General features: G+C 50.8%; 1 protein-coding gene across 1 annotated transcript; it reads right to left on the bottom strand.

The window, feature by feature from the left end:
* Positions 1–1,282: 1,282 nt before the first annotated feature.
* Positions 1,283–10,762, bottom strand: Catsper1 (cation channel sperm associated 1). The gene is made up of 12 exons (XM_090349142.1): positions 9,832–10,762; positions 9,065–9,277; positions 7,806–7,919; positions 7,538–7,691; positions 6,255–6,346; positions 5,978–6,121; positions 5,778–5,841; positions 5,542–5,614; positions 5,386–5,446; positions 4,130–4,202; positions 1,619–1,733; positions 1,283–1,486 (listed from the first exon to the last, which is right to left on the bottom strand). The coding sequence occupies exons 1-12, from the start codon at positions 10,760–10,762 to the stop codon at positions 1,460–1,462; spliced, it is 2,061 nt and encodes a 686-aa protein (XP_090205268.1). The 3' UTR covers positions 1,283–1,459.
* Between the last annotated feature and the right edge of the window lie 7,690 nt (positions 10,763–18,452).

The following is an 18,452-nucleotide window of genomic DNA, read 5'->3' as shown; positions in this document are numbered from 1 at the left end:
GCTGGATCTACAGAGCAAAAGTCCCAGCTCTGGCCCATGCCTGCTGACCCAGAAGTCCATATTAAGCTGGGAAGAGACGTAGAAAAATCTGAGGCCCACCTGGAAGCCCGAGGAGCTGAGGGGTTGCATTTGACAGAAACACGGGACAACACTTCTAGAACTTCCCAGCCTGTGGCAGCTCAGGTAATCCAAGCTGCTGCTTGGAAGGGCTCCCAAATGCCATCAAACAGGAGGTTCAGGCATGTGGCGGACGATGGCTTGGGTAGCAGGAAATACTTGATGGCTGTGTGATGCCAGGGCTCAAACAGGGACAGGGATGTCTCCCTAGTGGCTTCTCCACCCCTGAGATCGATGGCCTCATTCCAGATGCCATTTTCTGTGCAATCAAGTCCTGGCCCAGCCAAGGAGGAGAGTAGCTGTCACTATTCTGAGGCCTGGAGGCTGGTTCGCTGTCTGGCACAGCCCACAGGTGAGCCCATGGGCCCCCCACCCCCGAGGACGGGTGGGGGAGGGGAACACTGGTCAGCCTCCACTCCAGAGCCCCTCCCCTCCAGCCTGCACTGCACCAGGATGGAACTCCACTTAGGGTGAGATAGTTATAGATGATGAAAGAACCCCCTTGCTCCCCACCAGTCTCTGGATAAGTCGCTCTCCAGCCAAGTGTGGGTTTAAACTTGACTCAGTACACCAAGACTGCAGTACCCAGCACAGACCACTCCCTGGCTGGATAGGATGCCTGTGAAGTCTAGAATAGCCAGACTGGTGGCCCAAGTTCCTGAGTTCTGAGCCCCATTCCTGGAGGTCACTGGTCCCCCAGGCCTTGACAATCTGGGGCTCTCCAGCCTGTTTTTTTTTTCACTGTTGGGTTAGATAAGCCCTCCTCCCCTAAGCAGGGTACTTCCCAGTCTGTCCCCAGCAGTGTCTCCACCGCCAGAGTCCTGTCCCATTTCTATATCATCCTCCAGCTGTGGCATTGCTGAATGCAGCTAGGATGCTGGGTCCTGGTGAGGCCATAGGAGAGCCAAGAAAATCCCCTTTGCCCGGTGCTCTAACCCACACCTGTTAACCCTAGCTACTCAGGAGGTTGAGCTCTGAGGATTACAGTTCAATGCCAGGCCAGACAAGAAAGTCTTATCTCCAATTAACAAGCAAAAAAACTGGAAGTGGAGCTGTGGTTCAAGTGGTAAAGCACTAGTTTTGAGTAGCAAAGCTAAAGGAAAACACTCTGGCCCTGAGTTCAAGCCTCCAGTATCAGTACACATACAAAAACAAGCAAATAAACAAACAAACTAAAACAGCCTTTTAGATATGATTTGTGTACAGGGGCTCAAGTTCCTTTGCGCTGTGCTTTGGAGAGCCCAAGCAATCACTCCAGCAGGGAGTAACTTGTCCCCTTCCACCCGTGAGCAGCTTGCTTGCCAGAAGCAAGTCTGGCTGTATCTGGTGGCTCTTTGTAGGGTCAATCCTTGAAGTCTTCTTCTCCAGCCTGTGGGAGAGGCGGGACAGGAGGAGAGTAAATAGGTGCCAGCCCCTAATACCACCTGTGGCTTGCCCCTTCTGGGCAGGAATCCTCTGAGAAGCCCCTCTCCCCTTTCCTCCCATGTCCCGCCTGAGGTACCTCAAAGGCCTTATCCACAATCTCGTCCATGACAGATGCCTGGGAACGGAATTTCTGTTGTTGCTGCTCCACAGCAGCCACCAGCTGCAGGAACAAGAATTGCAGCTTCTTCTGCCTGTGTGGGGGCAGAGGCCAGGATTAGGCTGGCTGCCTCTGTGCCCTCTGGGCCTCCATCCAGAGCCTCATGTGGCTCTTTGTGCCAGTCTGCTCCTAAAACTTACATCCCCACACCCTGACCTCCTTTTCCTTTTCCAACACTTGATAAGGTCACCCCCCCCCCCCCCCCCCCCCCCCCCCGTCTACCTGCACCGTGGAGACTCTGGCGTTAACGTGGTGGTGGTGGTGGGTGTGCTGGCAATGTACGGGGGGTTTGAACACAGGGCCTGGACACTCGAGTCTTGGTTTCGGTGCTCAAGGCTAGCACTCTACCTCTTGTAGAGCCACAGCTCCACTTTCAGCTTTTTTGGAGAGTGGAGTCTTTGCAGACTTTGCTACCTAGGCTGGCTTCACGTCGTGAGCCTCAGATCTCAGCCTCCTAAGTAACTAGAATTACAGGCGCCAGCCACTGGTGCCTAACTGGCAATGAGCCCTTCCAACCACCCATTCCTCCCACTCATGTTCTCACCCCATCCTCTACCCTGAGCCTCTCCAGGGACCACTCAACCAGCTGCCCGTCTAATCACTCACCCATCCAACCACTGCACCCGTCTGTGCTCACCGAGCCACTTGCTCTTCTCTAGATCCACCCACCCAGAGTCAAGGTATGGACCTCGCCATATTGTGCAGTCACCCACCCACCCCAACACCCACCAACCCCCCTCACTCACTTCCCATAATACCCATCGATCAACCCATTAGATTTTATCAATCCATTCGCCAACTGTGTGGAAACAATGAGCAAGGATATAACAGATGACTAAGTGCCTCACCCCTCAAACCCAGACAGCCACCCGTGCATGATACATTGTGTAAACATGGGGTGCTCAGAGCTCCCAAGAGGGGAAGTCTCACCCAGTGCTGTGGACCTGGGGGGGGGTTCCTGTGGGAATGCCATAGAGCTAAGGTGAGCACACATGAGGGGTTCCAGCTAGGGACAACCCCTGTGCTCCACACAGCAGAGTGTGCCACTGAGAGGCTGGGACAGGCTTCTGGAAAGCCTGCTTCAGGGAGTGAGGGGATGGAAGGTGGAAGCATCCAGAAACGTCAGGGAGCTCAAGCTATGGCAGGAGCTTAGACTCAGAAGAGAAAAATATATATGGGTTGGGGGCGTGGCTCTGCTGGTAGAGCACTAGCCAATGAGTGGCAGTGTCAGGTACTAAGTTTGAATCTCAGTCTCATCCAGAGAGAGAGAAGGGGGGACGGGGAGAGAAACAGAAACAGAGAGAGAGAGTCCAAAACTGCCATGAAAGATTGCTCTCAGTGGAGGGGACCAGTGGGGGGCCATGCCCCCAGAGAAAAGAGAAAAGAGCCAGAGCAGGGTGGTGTCCCAGGAGCTAGAGAATGAGCAGAGGAGGCCTCAAGAAGTGACGCAAGCCAGGAAGGAGTAGCCTTTCTCCTCTCCTGTCACCTGACACCTGCATCAACCTCCAGAGACCATTCCAGCAAAGGCCTGGAGCTAGGAACCCATGCGCTGTGTTTGAGAAAGAGTATGAACAAAGCAGGACTGTGCTGGGAGGGGGACAGGAGGGAGGCTGGCACGTCTGATCATGAAGGTTGTGGAATGCCAGAGCCTGGACACTTTCATGGTGAGCAGGGCTCAGAGGATGGCAGTGCTCTGGCCGAAGCCAGGCTGGGCAGGACGAGAAGGGCCCAGTTTCCAGACAGAAAGACTGCATCGGACAGAGTACAGCCTGAGCGTCAAAAAGCAAAGGCCACGCCAAGGGCCCTAGACACACAATGCATCCCCAACTGACCAGGAGAATGAACAGCAAAGGGGGCAATCATCCAGCTGCCAGGTTTAATCCCGACATGTTCTGCTACAATCTCCCACTCTCATCTCCCCACCTGGCTGCAATCTGTGCATCCCCTCTCTCTCTGTCTCTGTCTCTCTGTCTCTCTCTGTATATATATATATATAGTTTTGTGCTGGAACTGGGGCTTGACTCAGGACCTTACATTCTTCCTTAGCTTTTTAACTCAAGGCTGGTGCTCTACCACTTGAACCATAGCTTTACATCTGGCTTTTTGATGGTTAATTGGAGATAAGAGTCTCACAGATATGTCTGTCCCAACCGACTTTGAACTTCAGTCAAGATTGGTCTTAGTCTTCTGGAATGGTCCATATAGGGAAGGCCACTTTGAGCCTTGCTTCCTTAAAGCTGGGCCTTACCCTGCTTTGTCCATGGGCCACTTATGGTCTCATGTCCCACTTGTTGGCACCAGCAAAAGCCTTAAGGCTCCACTGTGATTCTAGAGAGTTAGACAGCATCCCTTTCCCTCCTAGCTTAGCCACTGCCCTGTAAGCCACCCAGACCTCCGGCCTTAGGAGTCCCTTTCCCTTTGACTCCTTACTTCTCTGTCATGGCCCCAAACTTCCTCTCAATGAACTCCTTCCCAAATTTGTTGGCACTCGCTTCTTCAGGTTCTGCGTGGAGAGAGGAGAGAGGGAGGGAGCTGTGTCAGGATTTGAGGGAATCTGCTACCCTCACGTCTCAGCCTCCTGAGTAGGTAGGATTATAGGCGTGAGCTACCAGTTCCCGGCTCTGTCTGCTTCTTGTTTACTTCCTGCTGCAGCAAGGATGATTTTATACATATCACCACACCCAGATCTTTCTGTTGAAATGGAATCTTGAAGACTTTCCTGCCCAGGCTGGCCTGGAATCATGTCCTCTGCTGTCAGCCTCCCACATAACGAGATGCCAGTACAGGTTACTGTCACCAGACAGATCATATTTGTGGAGCCGAGGATAGAATCCAGGCCTTCTTGCATGTGAGGCAAATGTTCTAGCACTGTTCTACTCCCCAGCTACCACTGTTCTAGTTTTCCAGAGAAGCCACCCCTACCCCAGTTCAACACATGTTGTCTAATGGGGCCACATCCCACCAGCAGTTTTGAGATCACATGACTACAGCCTGGCCAATCACAGGCGACAGTGATTGGTTCAAAATTAGGTGCCTGATCCAACCACAACAGAGGAAGCTCATTTCTGGGACTTTACTGGATCTGCTGAAGCCCAGCTGCTATGATGTTTCTACATTGTTACCATAAATGGAGAGTTGGTGAATCACAATTGTTTTCCAAGTGGATCTTTCAAGAATTGATGATTAGGGGGCTAATGGGAGAAAGGGAAGGAAGGGGTGACATTTTCCTAAAAGAAACGTACTCATTATGAAATGGTGAGTCCTCTGGCTAACACTCTTTTGTTTTTTGTTTTTGCCAGTCCTGGGGGGTTGGACTCAGGTCCTGAGCACTGTCCTTGGGCTTTCCTCAAGACCAGCACGCTACCTCTTGAGCCACAGCACCACTTCTGGCTTTTTCTGTGTGTATGGCACCGAGGAATTGAACCTGGGGCTGCATGCATGCTAGGCAAGCACTCTACTACTAGGCCACACTCCTGGCCCCTGTATGACACCTTCATAACAATAAAACTATATTACAGAATAATTGATGAATCGGCTTTTGGAGAATTGTCCTGGAGTCCTTTGTACTAAGGTTCTAAACTTAAGAGTGTCTTCTCGAATTTCAGTTCCTAATGCTGTAACACTGAGCCTGTGATTTTGTACGGGGCTGCGGAAGGAGGTAAAGGGGGGGAGGGCAGGACAGGTACCTGCTTGTGTAAGCTCGTTCAGGGAGTCATCCAGCAGCTTCTCATGGATCCGGGCAGCTTTCTGGTACAAGGAGGGAAAGGAGGCAGGAGTTCTTTGCTTCTAATACTGGAGGCTTTTTCCTGCTCCGTATGTCCACCCGCCACTCTCCCTACTACCTCCTGCTTCACTTTCTCTAGATTTCTGAGCAGAGCCATCTGGAAATTATCCACCAGGACAGCAATCACCAGGCTGGAGGAGGGACAGTGGGATGCTGTCACAGTAAATGCTAGAGGAGAGGTCCCACAACTGCCCTTGAGTTCAGTGTGGCGCTGCAGGGAGGGGGGTGGCACGCAGGGGGGTGTCTGGGGATTGGGCGGGGAAGCCAGGCTGGGTGGCAGAGTGGGGTCCTCACTTGAGGAAGATGAAGTACTGGATGATGATGTAGATCATGAGAATGGGGATGATGTACCAGGCGCCTGAGGGAGGAGGAGACAGGTGACTCCAGAAGCTCTCGCCTCTCCCTCCCCCAGCAGGCCTCAATCTTTGCATCCCAGAAGATGGGTGGCTGAGGCCTTGTCCGTCCACCCAGCCTGACTCTTGCCGTCTACTCACCCTGGGCCCGACTGTCCAAATAGATGAGGGACCAGTCATCCAGCGTGAGCAGGGTGAAGAGGGTGAAGATGGTGGTTAAGATGCTCTGGAAACGCCTGGGGTCCGTTTGGCGGAACAGAGCCCGGAGGACCACGGAGAAGAGGACTTGGCAGTTCAGGGCCAAACCAGGCTCCTATCTCCTGGGCCTCCATGTCCCGCCCCCGGCCCGGCCACGCCCACTCCCGGCCACGCCCACTCCCCCGGCAGGCCCGCCTCCTGCCTCCTCTGCTAGGGATACAGAGGCAGGTAAACATGAGGATCAGGATGGCCGTGATGGACGGCAAGGTTCGAGCCAGGGTCCCTGTCACTTCGTGGAGGCTGGTCAGGATGCTGTGGGCAGAGGTAAAAAGGAAGGCTGGAAATGGGGGGTGAAGGCAGGGGACCCATGATTTGTTGGTGATTTAGGAAGTCCTAGCCCCTCCCTGGAAAACGAAGACGTTAATCCCAGCCATGGATCTCAGATTATGCTGGGGTCGGGAGTTTGGCCTACTGGTAGATGCTTGCCTAGCCTGCACAAAGACCCAGTTCAATTCCTTGATACTACATACATAGAAAAAGTTGGAACTGATGCTGTGGCTCAAGTGGTAGAGCACCAACCTTGAGAAAGCCCAAGAACAGTGCTCAAGCCCTGACTTCAAGACCCATGACTAGTAATAAAAAAAAAAAAAAAAGAACCCATCTGGAGTCTGGAACTCCCCACCCTCCTCAATGGATTTCCTAGAAACTTAGGACTCTATCCCTCCATCCCACCTCCTTTTTTTTTGCCAGTCCTGTGGCTTGAACTCAAGGCCTGAGCACTGTCCTTGGGCTTTCTCTAGGCTAGAACTCTACCACTTGCGCCACAGTACCACTTCCGGCTCTTTCTACTTTTGTGGTACTGAGGAATTGAACCCAGGTTTTCCTGCATGCTAGGTAAGCACTCTACCACTGGGCCAAACCTCCGGGCCGGATCCCCCTCCCCTTTTGTTTGTTTGTTTTTTTTGGGTGCTAGTACTCACTCAAAGCTAGCACTGTACCACTTGAGCCACAGCTCCACTTCCAGCTTTTTGGTGGTTAATTGGAGATAAGAGTTGAAGAATTAATCTGAACCCTATTATCCTAGGTACATATGGAAGTCAGGCAAAACCCCAAGTATGTGTAGAGGTGCTGGAGGTACAGGCTGGCCAGTCAGACCTAAGCCTGTCAACATTCCTTAGTGGCCTGACCCCAAATCCCCACCTCTCCCAGCCCAATAGCCTTTTCAATAACCCCTGTCTCCTTGCTTAGACCTCATAACAGCCCAACTCCAACCCCACCTCCTTGCACAACCTCAATAAACAGCCCTAGCCTGTTGAGAACTAAGCCTAGCCTTTTCCTTTTCCTTTCTCCTGTTTTCCTAACAAGAGTCCTTCGGTCCCCAGGCCGGCTTCAAACTGTGATCCTCAGATGCTGTGTAGCTAGGATTACAGATGTGAGCCTCTGGTATCTGGGCTTTGTGTTCCCCTTCCCCAAATCCAGGAGAACAGCCTTGACTGTGCAAACCTGAGTCTCCGAAGGACCCTTAGGGCTCTCAAAGCCCGCAGGCTTTTGAAGACCTTGAGGATCCGGAAGATGCCGTGGTTATAGAAAGTGTAGGTGAGGGAGCTGATCTGTGTGGATGCGAACTCCAGCACAGCCATGATCATGATGAAGAAATCTGGGGGTGGAGAGGCGGCCTGAGTGGGGAGGGGTCTGTCAGATCCCTAGCACCCACTCAAGGATCTACCTCCATATAATCCAGCCCCCCTCTAACATCCTCAGCCTCACACACCCAGGTTGTTCCAGGGGTCATAGAAATACGTCAGGCCCAGGGCAATAATCTTGAGCACGGCTTCTATGACGTAGACGCAGAGGAAAATGCAGTCTAAGACCATGAAGTACCACTCTGTGGAGACACCACAGCAGCTCAGGGCTGCTGCAACATCCCAGGCCTCCCCTTCTTCCCCTGACCATGGGGACTACACGCACATCCAAATATGGACATTCTCCTATCAATGGCGGTGGGACTTAACCACTCTGTACCTTAGTCTTGTTGCCTGCACATGGTAGGTCTTGCTCCATAGACTGTGTGTGTGCACACATGTACATGTGTGAATGTGTGTGTGTTTGTGTGCTGATCATGAGGCTTAAACTCTGGGCCTAGACGCTATCCCTGCACTTGCTTTGCTCAAGGCTGTCCTACAATTTGAGCCACAGCTCCATTTTCTGGCTTTTTAGGTAGTTATTTTGAAGGTAAGTATCTCATGGATTTTAACACAGGCTGGCTTTGACCTATGGTCCTCACACCTCAACCTCTTGTGTAGTTAGAATTATAGGCACAAGCCGGGAGTTTGGCCTAGTGGTAGAGTGCTTGCCTAGCATGCACAAAGACCCGGGTTCGAGTCCTTGGTACCACATACATAGAAAAAAGCCGGAAGTGGTGCTGAGGCTCAAGTGGTAGAGCTCTAGCCTTGAGAAAGTCCAAGGACAGTGCTCAGGCCCTGAGCTCAAGCCCAGGACCGGCAAAAAAAAAAAAAAAAGAATTATAGGCACAAGCCACTGGCGTCTAGCTTTTTCTTTTTCTTTTCTTTTTATTTTGGTGGGGTTTGAACTCAGAGCCTTGAACTTGGCAGGCCAGCACTGAGCCACAACACTAGGACTTTTTTTTTTTTCAGATTGTGTTTCCTACTTATTTCTGCCATCCACATTACTGGGACTAAAGGCATTAACTACCACACTTGGCCCCACTTTGATCATTCTAGGGTTTCCTAGGGGGTCTTTTGGCTCCTCAGGTAGGCAAGGGTCCCATAATCAGTCCCATCCAGAACATATTTAGAGCAGGTCCACCACCTAGTGGCTATATCCACGAACTGCAACTTCCAGGGTCTCTGCAATGCTCTCCCGAGCCTCAACTCCACTACCACTGGGGGTGTTCTGACATCTCAGGGGTGAGGATCAGCAGAGTGGACTAGGAAAATTGACCATCACTGCATCAGGCTCAGGGACCCTGTCAATGGCTTTTGCATAGGAACAGGGCCCCCTGACTCTTACCACCTCGGATCTCAAGTTCAGCAAAGGTCTGAGCCACCAGCGTGAAGGTGTTAAGGCAGACGAACAGGAAGATGACAGTTTCAAAGGCCATGGACTGCGTGAGCGTCCACATCATAGACCGGAGGCCCCAAATGAGGACGTTTACTTTTTCCAACAACCGAAAGAAGACATTCCCACCGTACAGCTTCCTGTGGCCCCGCAGCATCTTGCCAGCTATTAAGGGACAAAAAGTCTAGTGTGCACAGGTGTGGCGGGAGGGGAGGGTGGGGATGGCAGGCACCTTCTCAGATTGGGTGAGGGATTCATCAGCATCTTGCCTACTGACCTGCTGGCCACTCGTTCATATCACCCTGGGCTAGTCCTGTGCTGGTTTGGGGGCTAACTTGTTTGGGATGGGGTGTGTGTGTGTGTGTGTGTGTGCCAGGTCTTGAACTCAGGGTCTGGGCACCGTCCTTTAGCTTTTCTCCTCAAGGCTGGCATTCTACCACCTGAGCCAGGCTCTACTTCTGGCTTTGTGGGGGTTCACTGAATTGAAGAGTTCTGGCGGCCTTTGCTGTCCAGGCTGGTTTTTGCACCATGATCCTCAGATCTCAGCCTTCTGAGTAGCTGGGATTCCAGGTGTGAGCTGCGGGCCCATGGCTGGTTTGGGATTCTGAAATGCCCGGTCTTGGATCTCCATGTGTTAGGTGACAGGAGGTGAGGCAGGGAGTGGGGCGGGGTGGGGAGGGAGGGGCGGGGTGGAGAGGGAGGGGCGGGCCAACCCTCACTTTTGCGCCTGTGAAGCTTTTCCTCCTCCGTCCAGATCTCGGATTCCTTGGTGGTGAACTGGGGGTGGATCTTGCTGGAGGCGCGGGAGGTGCGGGAGTGCAGGACGCCGCGGGGCTGGCCGGCGCTCTGGACCGAGTCCTTGACGCGCATGGCCGAGGGGACGGCCGAGGGGAAGACCGAGGGGACGGCCGAGGGGACGACCGAGGGGAGTCTCTTGTGCGGGAAGACGGCCTGGCTGCCGCGCGGGCCCCGGGGGTGCAGCTCCTCCCCGGGCTGCGCCGCGGGCTCCTCGGGGACCTGCGAGTCGGCGCGGAGGTGGTGCGGCCCGGGGCGGTGGTGCGGGCCGCCGTGGCCGTGGCGGCCGTGGGCGCCCCCGGGCTCGCCGGGGTGGTGGGGCCCGCCGTGCCCGTGGTGGTGGCGGCCGTGGTGCGCGGGCCCCGCCGCCTCCGGCGCGGTCTCGGGGTGGTGCAGGATCCCCGGGGCCGGCACCCGGCTGAGCCGCCGGGGCTCCGCGCCCTGCGCGTCCGCGCCGAGGAGGGGCAGCGCGGGCGTGTGCGGGGGGCTCAGGCTGACGCCCCGGCTGCGCGCCGCGGGCGGCCGCTGCGCCGCGGGCTCCTGCACCTCCAGGAAGCCGCCGGGCGGCTGCGAGCCGGCCGGGGCCGCGGCCTCGCCCGGGGGCGACGGCGCGGGCGACGGGCGGGCGAAGAGGCTGGCGAGCAGCTGGCGCGGCGTCTCGGGGAGCCTGGGCCGCTCGTCCATGGCGGCGCGGGGCCGCGGGACCAGGCGCCTCCGCTCTCCGCGCCTCGCTGGCCGGCGGGCTCGGCCTGGAACCCGCGGCCCTGTGATGTCACCGGCGGGCCGGGGCCTCGAGTGTGACGGGGCGCTGGGGGGGGGGGACGGGGGCTCAGAATGGAAGCTCGGAAAGTTCATGAGAACATGGGGGGGAGGGGAGGAAAGCAAGCCCGGGGCCCTGGGCTTCACACCTATAATCCTAATTACTCAGGAGGCAGGAATCTGAAGACAGCAGTTCAAAGCCAGCGAGGGCACAGAAGCGGGTGAGACCATTATCTCCAATGAGTCACCAGAACACCAGAGGTGGAGCTACGGCCCCAGGGGGTAGAGCACTAGCCTTGGGCAGAATGAGCTTAGGAGGCACCCAGGCCCAGAACTCAAGCCTCACAGCCAACCAAAATAAATAGTAAATAAATAAAAAATAACTGGGATTGGCCCTCGGTGAGAGGCCATGGCAGAAACAAAAGCAAAAGCGTCCAGGTCACTCTTTTGCAGTGGGTTCTCAGGGGTGGAGGAGGTACTGCTGCCTTCCTCATGGAGCCCTGTCGGTGCCAACAGCAGACTGGCAGAGAGCAGTTTGTGGCAGGACTTCCTGTGTCTTCTCCTCTTCTGCCTGGGTACAGAGGCTCCTACCTATAGAACCTCCCTCGGGTTTCTCTCCTTCCCTCCCCTCCTTCCTTTCTTCCCACTTGCTAGGCAAGCATGCTATCAAGGAACTACACCCCCAGCCCAGAGCATATGTTGAATAGAATTATGGCCAAAAGGGATACAAACAGTCGCGCGCGCGCGCGCGTGTGTGTGTGTGTGTGTGTGTGCGCGCGCGCGCGTGTACCAGTACTGGGGCTTGAACTCAGAGCTTTTTTCATTCTCTCTCCCATGGCCTTTTCGCTCAGGGTTGGTGCACTGTCATTGATCTACAGTTTCCCTGCTGGCTTTTGGCTGCTTAATTGGAGATGAGAGTTTCTGGAATTTGACTGTCCTGGCTGGTTTTGGATGGCCACCCTTGGGTCTCAGCCTCCTGCCTAGCTAGGCTTCCAGGCGTGAGCTACCACCACCATGGGTCTGGGGGTTTGAGTATTGGGCAGGTGATGGCTGAGTCTCTGTTCCTTGCAGGCTGGCACATGGATGCACGAAGCCAGGCTTTCAGAGATGGGAACCTCAGAAACCACTTGCAAAAGGTCGTTCAATAGTGAACGAGGCAGGACTGTCCGTTCAGTTGGGTCCTTTTGAATTTTTTTTTTGTGTGTGTGTGTGTGTGTGTGGGATCAGGACATCTGTTAGTAAGCTGTGTACATGCAAGGCATGGTGGGAAACAAACATCGTCCTCTCCCTCTCCCTGACCTCCCCCTTGTGCTGAGGACTGACTTCAGGAGCAAACAAGCTCTACAGGGATGGGAAAGCAGGGGAAATTTCCCTTCTAAATATGTAAATAAAAGGTAATGAGTCAGGCCTGGAGTATGGCCTAGTGGTAGAGTGCTTGCCTAGCATGCACAAAGACCTGGGTTTGATTCCTCGGTACCCCACATATGTAGCAAAAAGCCAGAAGTGGTGCTGAGGCTCAAGTGGTAGAGTGCTATCCTTGAGAAAGTCCAAGGACAGTGCTCAGGCTCTGAGCTCAAGCCCAGGACTGGCGAAAAAAAAAAAAAAAAAGAAATACTTAAATGGGTTGGAGATGTGGCTCTGTAGAGCACCAGAGAATGAGAATGAGCAAAGTATCAGGTACTGAGTTCAAGTCTCACACCTAAAAAACAGAAAGCAAAAACAGTTAAGGGCTGGAGGCAAAGTTCAAGGGGTAGAGCACGTACAAGGAGGCCAACCACGCCTGTACCCCCAAGTTCTAGCTCTTGAACTTGTAAAAGAAAGAAAGAAAGAGAGAGAGAAAGGAAGAAGAGGGAAAAAAAGAAGGAAGCAAGCAAGCAAGAGTTAGACTAGGCATGGTGGTCCATACTTGTAATCTCAGTATTCAGGAGGTTGAGACAAGTGGACAGAGAGCTTGAGGACAAACAAGTACAATTCTTTGTCTCCAAGAAAAAAAGCCAAACATCTGGTTAGTGGTGTACACCTGCAATCCAAGCCCTCAGGAGACAGAAGCAGGAGGAAGACTTTGAAACCAAGGCCAGCCTGGGTTACGTAGTGAGACCTTCTTTAAAAAAAAATCATGCTGTGAGTCATTCTCTCCTACTCTTGGTATCAACACCATAAAACAGGAGTTATGAAGATTAAGAGTGAATTTTATTGTGAAAATTTCATAATAGTTGCAGTTGGTTTAGTCATCTTCCATTTGTGCTGTCTTTCTTTTATACATCTTGATAGCATTTATGCTTTATAAAGAGGTCTAACATTCTACTATGGAGGTGCGTGAGTGCGTGCGTGCGTGCGTGCGTGCGTGTGTGTGTGTGTGTGTGTGTGTGTGTGTGTGTGTGCCGGTACTGGGGCTTGAACTCAGGGCCTAACATTTTCACTTATCAATTTCCACTTACAGCTAGTGTTTTACTATGTGAGTCACAGCTCTGCTTCTGGCTTTTTGCTGGTTAATTGGAGATAAGAGTCTCCTGGACTTTCCTGCCCGGGCTGGCTTCAAACCTCAATCCTCAAATCTCAACCTTTCAGAGTAGCTGGAGTTACAGGCATGAACCTGGGACCTTGCCCACAGTCCTGTTGAGGGTATATCTCCAATCGGCCTAAGTACTTGCCATTCTTATGGGAAGCCTTTAACTCATGAGCCTTTATGGGAACGTTTAAAATCCAAATTACAGCAGTTGGTGAGAAATGAATAATTAGCAAGCATATAAAATTAGAACAAGTGACATTCCAGTGCCAGACATAGTACAAAAGAGTGAAGTTGCTATTGTCACAGAGAACAATAGCCTGATATATGTTATGTGATGCTAAAGAGGTCTTTTTTTCCTCCATAATGAACTAAAAAAGCCAAAAAAAGAAAACAAGTAGTTCTTTATTCAAGCTGATAACCCAACAGATTTCACCAATAAATGTCATGCTATTTGTAAATGTCACTGAATGAAAAAAAAATCATTTTTCCCCAGCAAAGAAATAAGAATCCAAGATAAAGTTAATGTTTATTCATATCTGTACTTCAAAGTTCTGGCTTGCCAGACCATGGCATTTCGCTCCTGTAATCCCAGCATCTGGGAAGTGGGGCAGAAGGGTGGAAAGTTTGAGGACAATTTGTGCTATGGACTGAGTTGTGAGACTTGGTCCAAAAAACAAATAAAAGGAAGTCAGATGTTGGTGGCTCACACCTATAATGCTCAGGAGGCTGAGATCTGAGAATTGTGGAGCAAAGCCAGACTGAGCAGAAAAAAATCCGAAGGACTTGTGTCCAATTAACCACCAAGACAGAGGTGCAGCTGTGGCCCACATGGTAGAGTACCAGTCTTGAGTAAAAACGCCATGTAAGAACATAAGACCCTGAGTTCAAGCCCCAGAACTGGCAAAAAAAAGGAAAGAAAAAAGAAAAATAAGAAAAGAAAAAAAATTTTTGGTCAGTCATGGCGTTTGAACTCAGGGCCTTGGCACTGTCCTTGGCTTCTTTTGCTCAAAGCTAGCATTATACTACTTGAGCCACAGCACCACTTCTGGCTTTTTCTGTTTATGTGGTACTGAGGAGTCGAACCCAGAGCTTCATGCATGCTAGGCAAGCATTCTACCACTAAGCCACATTCTTAGATCAGGGCTTGCACTTTTTTTTTTTGCCAGTCCTGGGCTTGAGCTCAGGGCCTGAGCACTGTCCTTAGACTTTCTCAAGGCTAGAGCTTTAGCATTTAAGCTTCAGCACCACTGCTGGCTTCTTCGCGTATGCTAGGCAAGCACTCTACCACTAGGCCAAACTCCCGGCCCCACGGGCTTGCACTTTTTTGAGCCACAGTGCCAGTTCTGGTTTTCTGGTGGTGAGTTGGATAGAAGAGTCTCAAGGACTTTCCTGCCTGAGCTACCTTTGAACTGCTATCCTCAGATCTCAGCTTCCTGAGTAGCTAGAATTACAGGCATGAGCCACCAGGGTCCAGATTAAGAAAAATAGTTTGTCTCAGCACTTGTATAGTCCATCGGAGTTCTTACTTTCTTGTAAAAAAAAAATATATATATACATATATGTAAGAAATAAACAAATGAAACATAAAGCATCCTACATTGTTTTATTCACACAGAGGTACCCTTATCAAAAACTTTCAGAGATGAAAAAAAAGATTGTTATGAGTGAGATACGTTAGAAAAGACAGACTCACATCAACAAATTCACAAGTCCGTGTGTGTGTGTGTGTGTGTGTGTGTGTGTGTGTGTATCCTGGGTCTTGAACTCAGGCCTTGGACACTGTTACTGAACTGCTTTGCCCAAGGTTAGCACTGTACTGTTTGAAACACAGCTTCATTTTTGACTTTTGGGTCTTTAATTGGAGATAGCTTATGATGCTATTATCAAAAACTGTATTTATGGGACCAGGAGCATAGCCTGCCTAGCATTCACGAAGCCCTGGGTTTGATTCCTCAGGGCCACATACACAGAAAAATCCGGAAGTGGTGCTGTGACTCAAAGCGGTAGAGTGATAGCCTTGAGCAAAAGAAGCCAAGGAGAGTGCCAAGGCCCTGAATTCAAACGCCATGACAGCCCAAGGACAGTGCTCAGGGTTTGAGTTCAAGCCCCAGGATGGCCAAAAAAAAAAAAGTATTTCTGAAGAGTTTGTAGTATAAAGTAAATACTTACATGCAAATAATGAGGGGTTGTATAAGCCATTTTGTTGTTTTTTGGTTTTTTTTTGCTGGTTAGTTGGCGATAAAGAGTCTCAGGAGCTTTCATGCTCAGGCTGGCTTTGAACCATGATCCTCAGCTATCAGCTTCCTTGAGTAGCTAGGATTACAGGTGCCAGCCACTTGGCTTCATTTTTTTTTTTTTTTTTACATTATCCTTCATTCCATTCCTCCCCCCTCCTTTTTGTGCCAGTCCTGGGCTTGAGCTCAGGGCCTGGGCACTGTCCTTGGGCACTTTGTACTCAAGGCTAGCACTCTGCCACTTGAACCACAGGGCCACATGCAGCTTTTTCTGTGTATGTGGTTCTGGGGAATGAAACCCAGGTTTTCATGAATGCTAGACGAGCATGCTACCACTAGGCCAAACTCCCAGTTGGTATCATTTAATTCTAATGTCTCTTGTTGCTTTTTGTTTCTTTGTCTAACTTGTCTATTGAGAGTGGGGTACTGAAGACTTCTACTGTTAATGTGCTAGGTTCTATCAGTGCTTGTAAGTCCAGGGTATTTGTTTAATGAACTTAGATAATTTCCTCTTAATGGATTGTTTGTTTGTTTGTTTGTTTATTTTTGTGCTGACACTGAGGCTTGTACCCAGGGACAGGCCATGGTCCCTGAGCTCTCTTGTTCAAAACTAGCTCTACCACATAAACCACATCTCCACTTCTTATCTCCAAGTCTCACAAACTTTTCCACCCTGACTGGCTTTGCACGTTGATCCTTAACTGTCAGCCTCTGAGCTACTAGGATTGCAGATGAGAGCCACGGTGCCTGCTTCTAGTTGGTATGTTGGAGGCATCCTCTGTCTCATGACTGTCTTTCTCTAGGTTGGGGAAGTTTACTGTTATTATTTTATTAAGTAGGTTCTTTAGTTCCCATCTTTCTTCTGTCCTCATGATTTGTAGGTTTGAATTTTTGACAGCCTCTGAGCTCTTGTAAATTCCATCAAAATAATCAAGCCAAACAGACTTACATAACACATGACATTTTCTTTTTGGGTGTGTGTTTACACCTCTCTGGTATGCAAGAGGCTGTGGAAATCCTAGGATTTAGGTCTCAGTAAGGAAGTTCTGTCCATCAGCAGCCAGTGCATGGAGTAGGGGGCAAACCATGACAATGAGAACCTTGTGCAGCTGAGACACATGTTGTTGCTACTCTGGACATTGGCAAGGGAATTTTCTCCTGGCTGAGGTGGACGAAGCCACAGATAACTGTCATGCCAATTCCTTCAGGTCCCAGGCATTTCTTCTGGTGCCTCACCTTCCTGGCTTGGCAGGGAGTTCTCAGACCCATCGCCTCCAGGCATCCAAAGCAGCTACCTTTGCTGGTTCAGCTACTTGCAATGGCAATCTGCTTGGCAATACTCATCACTGCCCTATAACACCTGCCCTCCCAGGGCCTCTGCTGCATGACTTGGTGGGCAGTCCTAAGCCTCTGTTACCCAGTATTGCTAGGCTTTTCAGGCCATCACCACTGGCATTGAAGCTGGCAGTGTATCTTCTCTGTGGGACTCTGCCAGCCTCTCCTCTTTCCTCAATTTTCTCTTATGACTGACATACCCACATTCTACAGCCAAGTGTCCCATGAGTTGTTTAGTGTTGATTGCTTTCTGCTCCCAGGTACCCAGGGTAACTCAATCTCCAATAAGCATTGGCTCCAAGTTGTGACTGCCATGCTCCATGGTAAGGAGAGGCACAGAAGATCGTGCGTGCGTGCGTGTGTGCGTGTGTGTGTGTGTGTGTGTGTGTGTGTGTGTGTGTGTGTATACTAGAGCTTGAACTCAGGGCCTCTTGCTTGACTTTTTCACCTACAATTGGTGCTCTACTATTTGAGCCATGTCTCTGCTTTAAGCTGTTTTTGTACTAGTCCTGGAACTTGAACTCAGGGCCTTGGCACTGTTGTTGAACTTTCTCAAGACTAACACTCTATCACTTGGGCCACAGCACCACTTCCTGTTTTTTCTGTGTAGCTAGTACCAAGGAAATCAAACCCAGGGCTTCGTGCATCCTAGGCAACACTCTACTACTAGACCACACTCTCAGCCCAGGACTCTTTGTTTTATCTTATTATTGCAATCTTCAACTTCCCCTTCTCTGATTGGGGAGCCAGTGTCCAGCTTGGAATTCCTTACTGCTTTCTTTTCCTTTTTCCTTTTTTCTTTTGCCTGAAACCAGGACTTGAACCAAGTATCTGAAGTTTTTGCTCACTGGCTGCAGCTTTACCACCTGATCCATGCCTCCAACCCCTCCTTACTGCTTTTCTTCTCTTCTCTTTCTCCTTCTCCTGCCAGTTGTGGGACTTGAACTCTGGGCTTTGTCCCTGAGCTCTTCAGCTCAAGGCTACTACCCTACCCCTTAAGCCACAGAGCCATTTCCCATTTTTTGGTGGTTAATTAGGGATAAGAGTCTCGTAGACTTTAGTGCCTGAGCTGGCTTTGAACCACGATCATCAGATCTCAGCTTCCTGGGTAGCTAGAATTACAGGTGTGAGCCACCATGCCTGGCTTGCTTTCCTTCTTCTGAGTTAGTTTCTCCCAAGTTTTCTGTCTCTGACACCTCCTTTTGCCGTTTCTATTTGTCTTCTATTCTTTCTTCAGAATTTAGTCACTGGATACTTCTCTTTTGTGGAGTAAAAGTGGTAGATACCATCTTGTCTCGTTTTTGTTTGTTTGTTTGCCAGCCCTGGGCTTGAACTCAGGGCCTGAGCACTGTCCTTGGACTTTCTCAAGGCTAGAGCTCTACCTCTTGAGCCACAGCACCACTTCTGGCTTTTTCTATGTATGTGGTACCAAGGAATGGAACCTGGGTCTTTGTGCATGCCAAGCAAGCCCTCTACCACTAGGCCACACTCCTGGCCCCTCTTGACATCTTTTTTGATGACATCTTTTTAAGCCTAGCTTCTTTTACTTAACATGATAATCTCCATATATATATATATATATATATATATATATATATATATATATATTTGCAGATGACATGGTTTCCTTCTAGTTACTGGCTAAATCATACTCCATTGTATATATACACATTTTAGTGATCAACTCAGGCATTGATGGGTTCTTAGG

The sequence above is a fragment of the Megascapheus bottae genome, chromosome 16, assembly GCF_031878675.1.
Source record: "Megascapheus bottae isolate mThoBot1 chromosome 16, mThoBot2.hap1, whole genome shotgun sequence".
Lineage (NCBI taxonomy): Eukaryota > Metazoa > Chordata > Mammalia > Rodentia > Geomyidae > Megascapheus > Megascapheus bottae.
Note: the sequence above shows the minus strand (reverse complement) of the source record. Positions and strands in the feature narration are given on the sequence as shown.

What these genes read in the sequence shown, in the direction of transcription:
- Catsper1 (XM_090349142.1), bottom strand. Translation starts at nt 10,762, where the DNA reads ATGAACTTTCCGAGCTTCCATTCTGAGCCCCCGTCCCCCCCCCCCAGC. An exon ending in TGACCCCTGGAACAACCTGG is followed by an intron (nt 7,692 to 7,805) that starts GTGTGTGAGGCT and finishes CTCCACCCCCAG; the next exon opens with ATTTCTTCATCATGATCATG. An exon ending in TAGAGAAAGTGAAGCAGGAG is followed by an intron (nt 5,447 to 5,541) that starts GTAGTAGGGAGA and finishes TCCTTGTACCAG; the next exon opens with AAAGCTGCCCGGATCCATGA.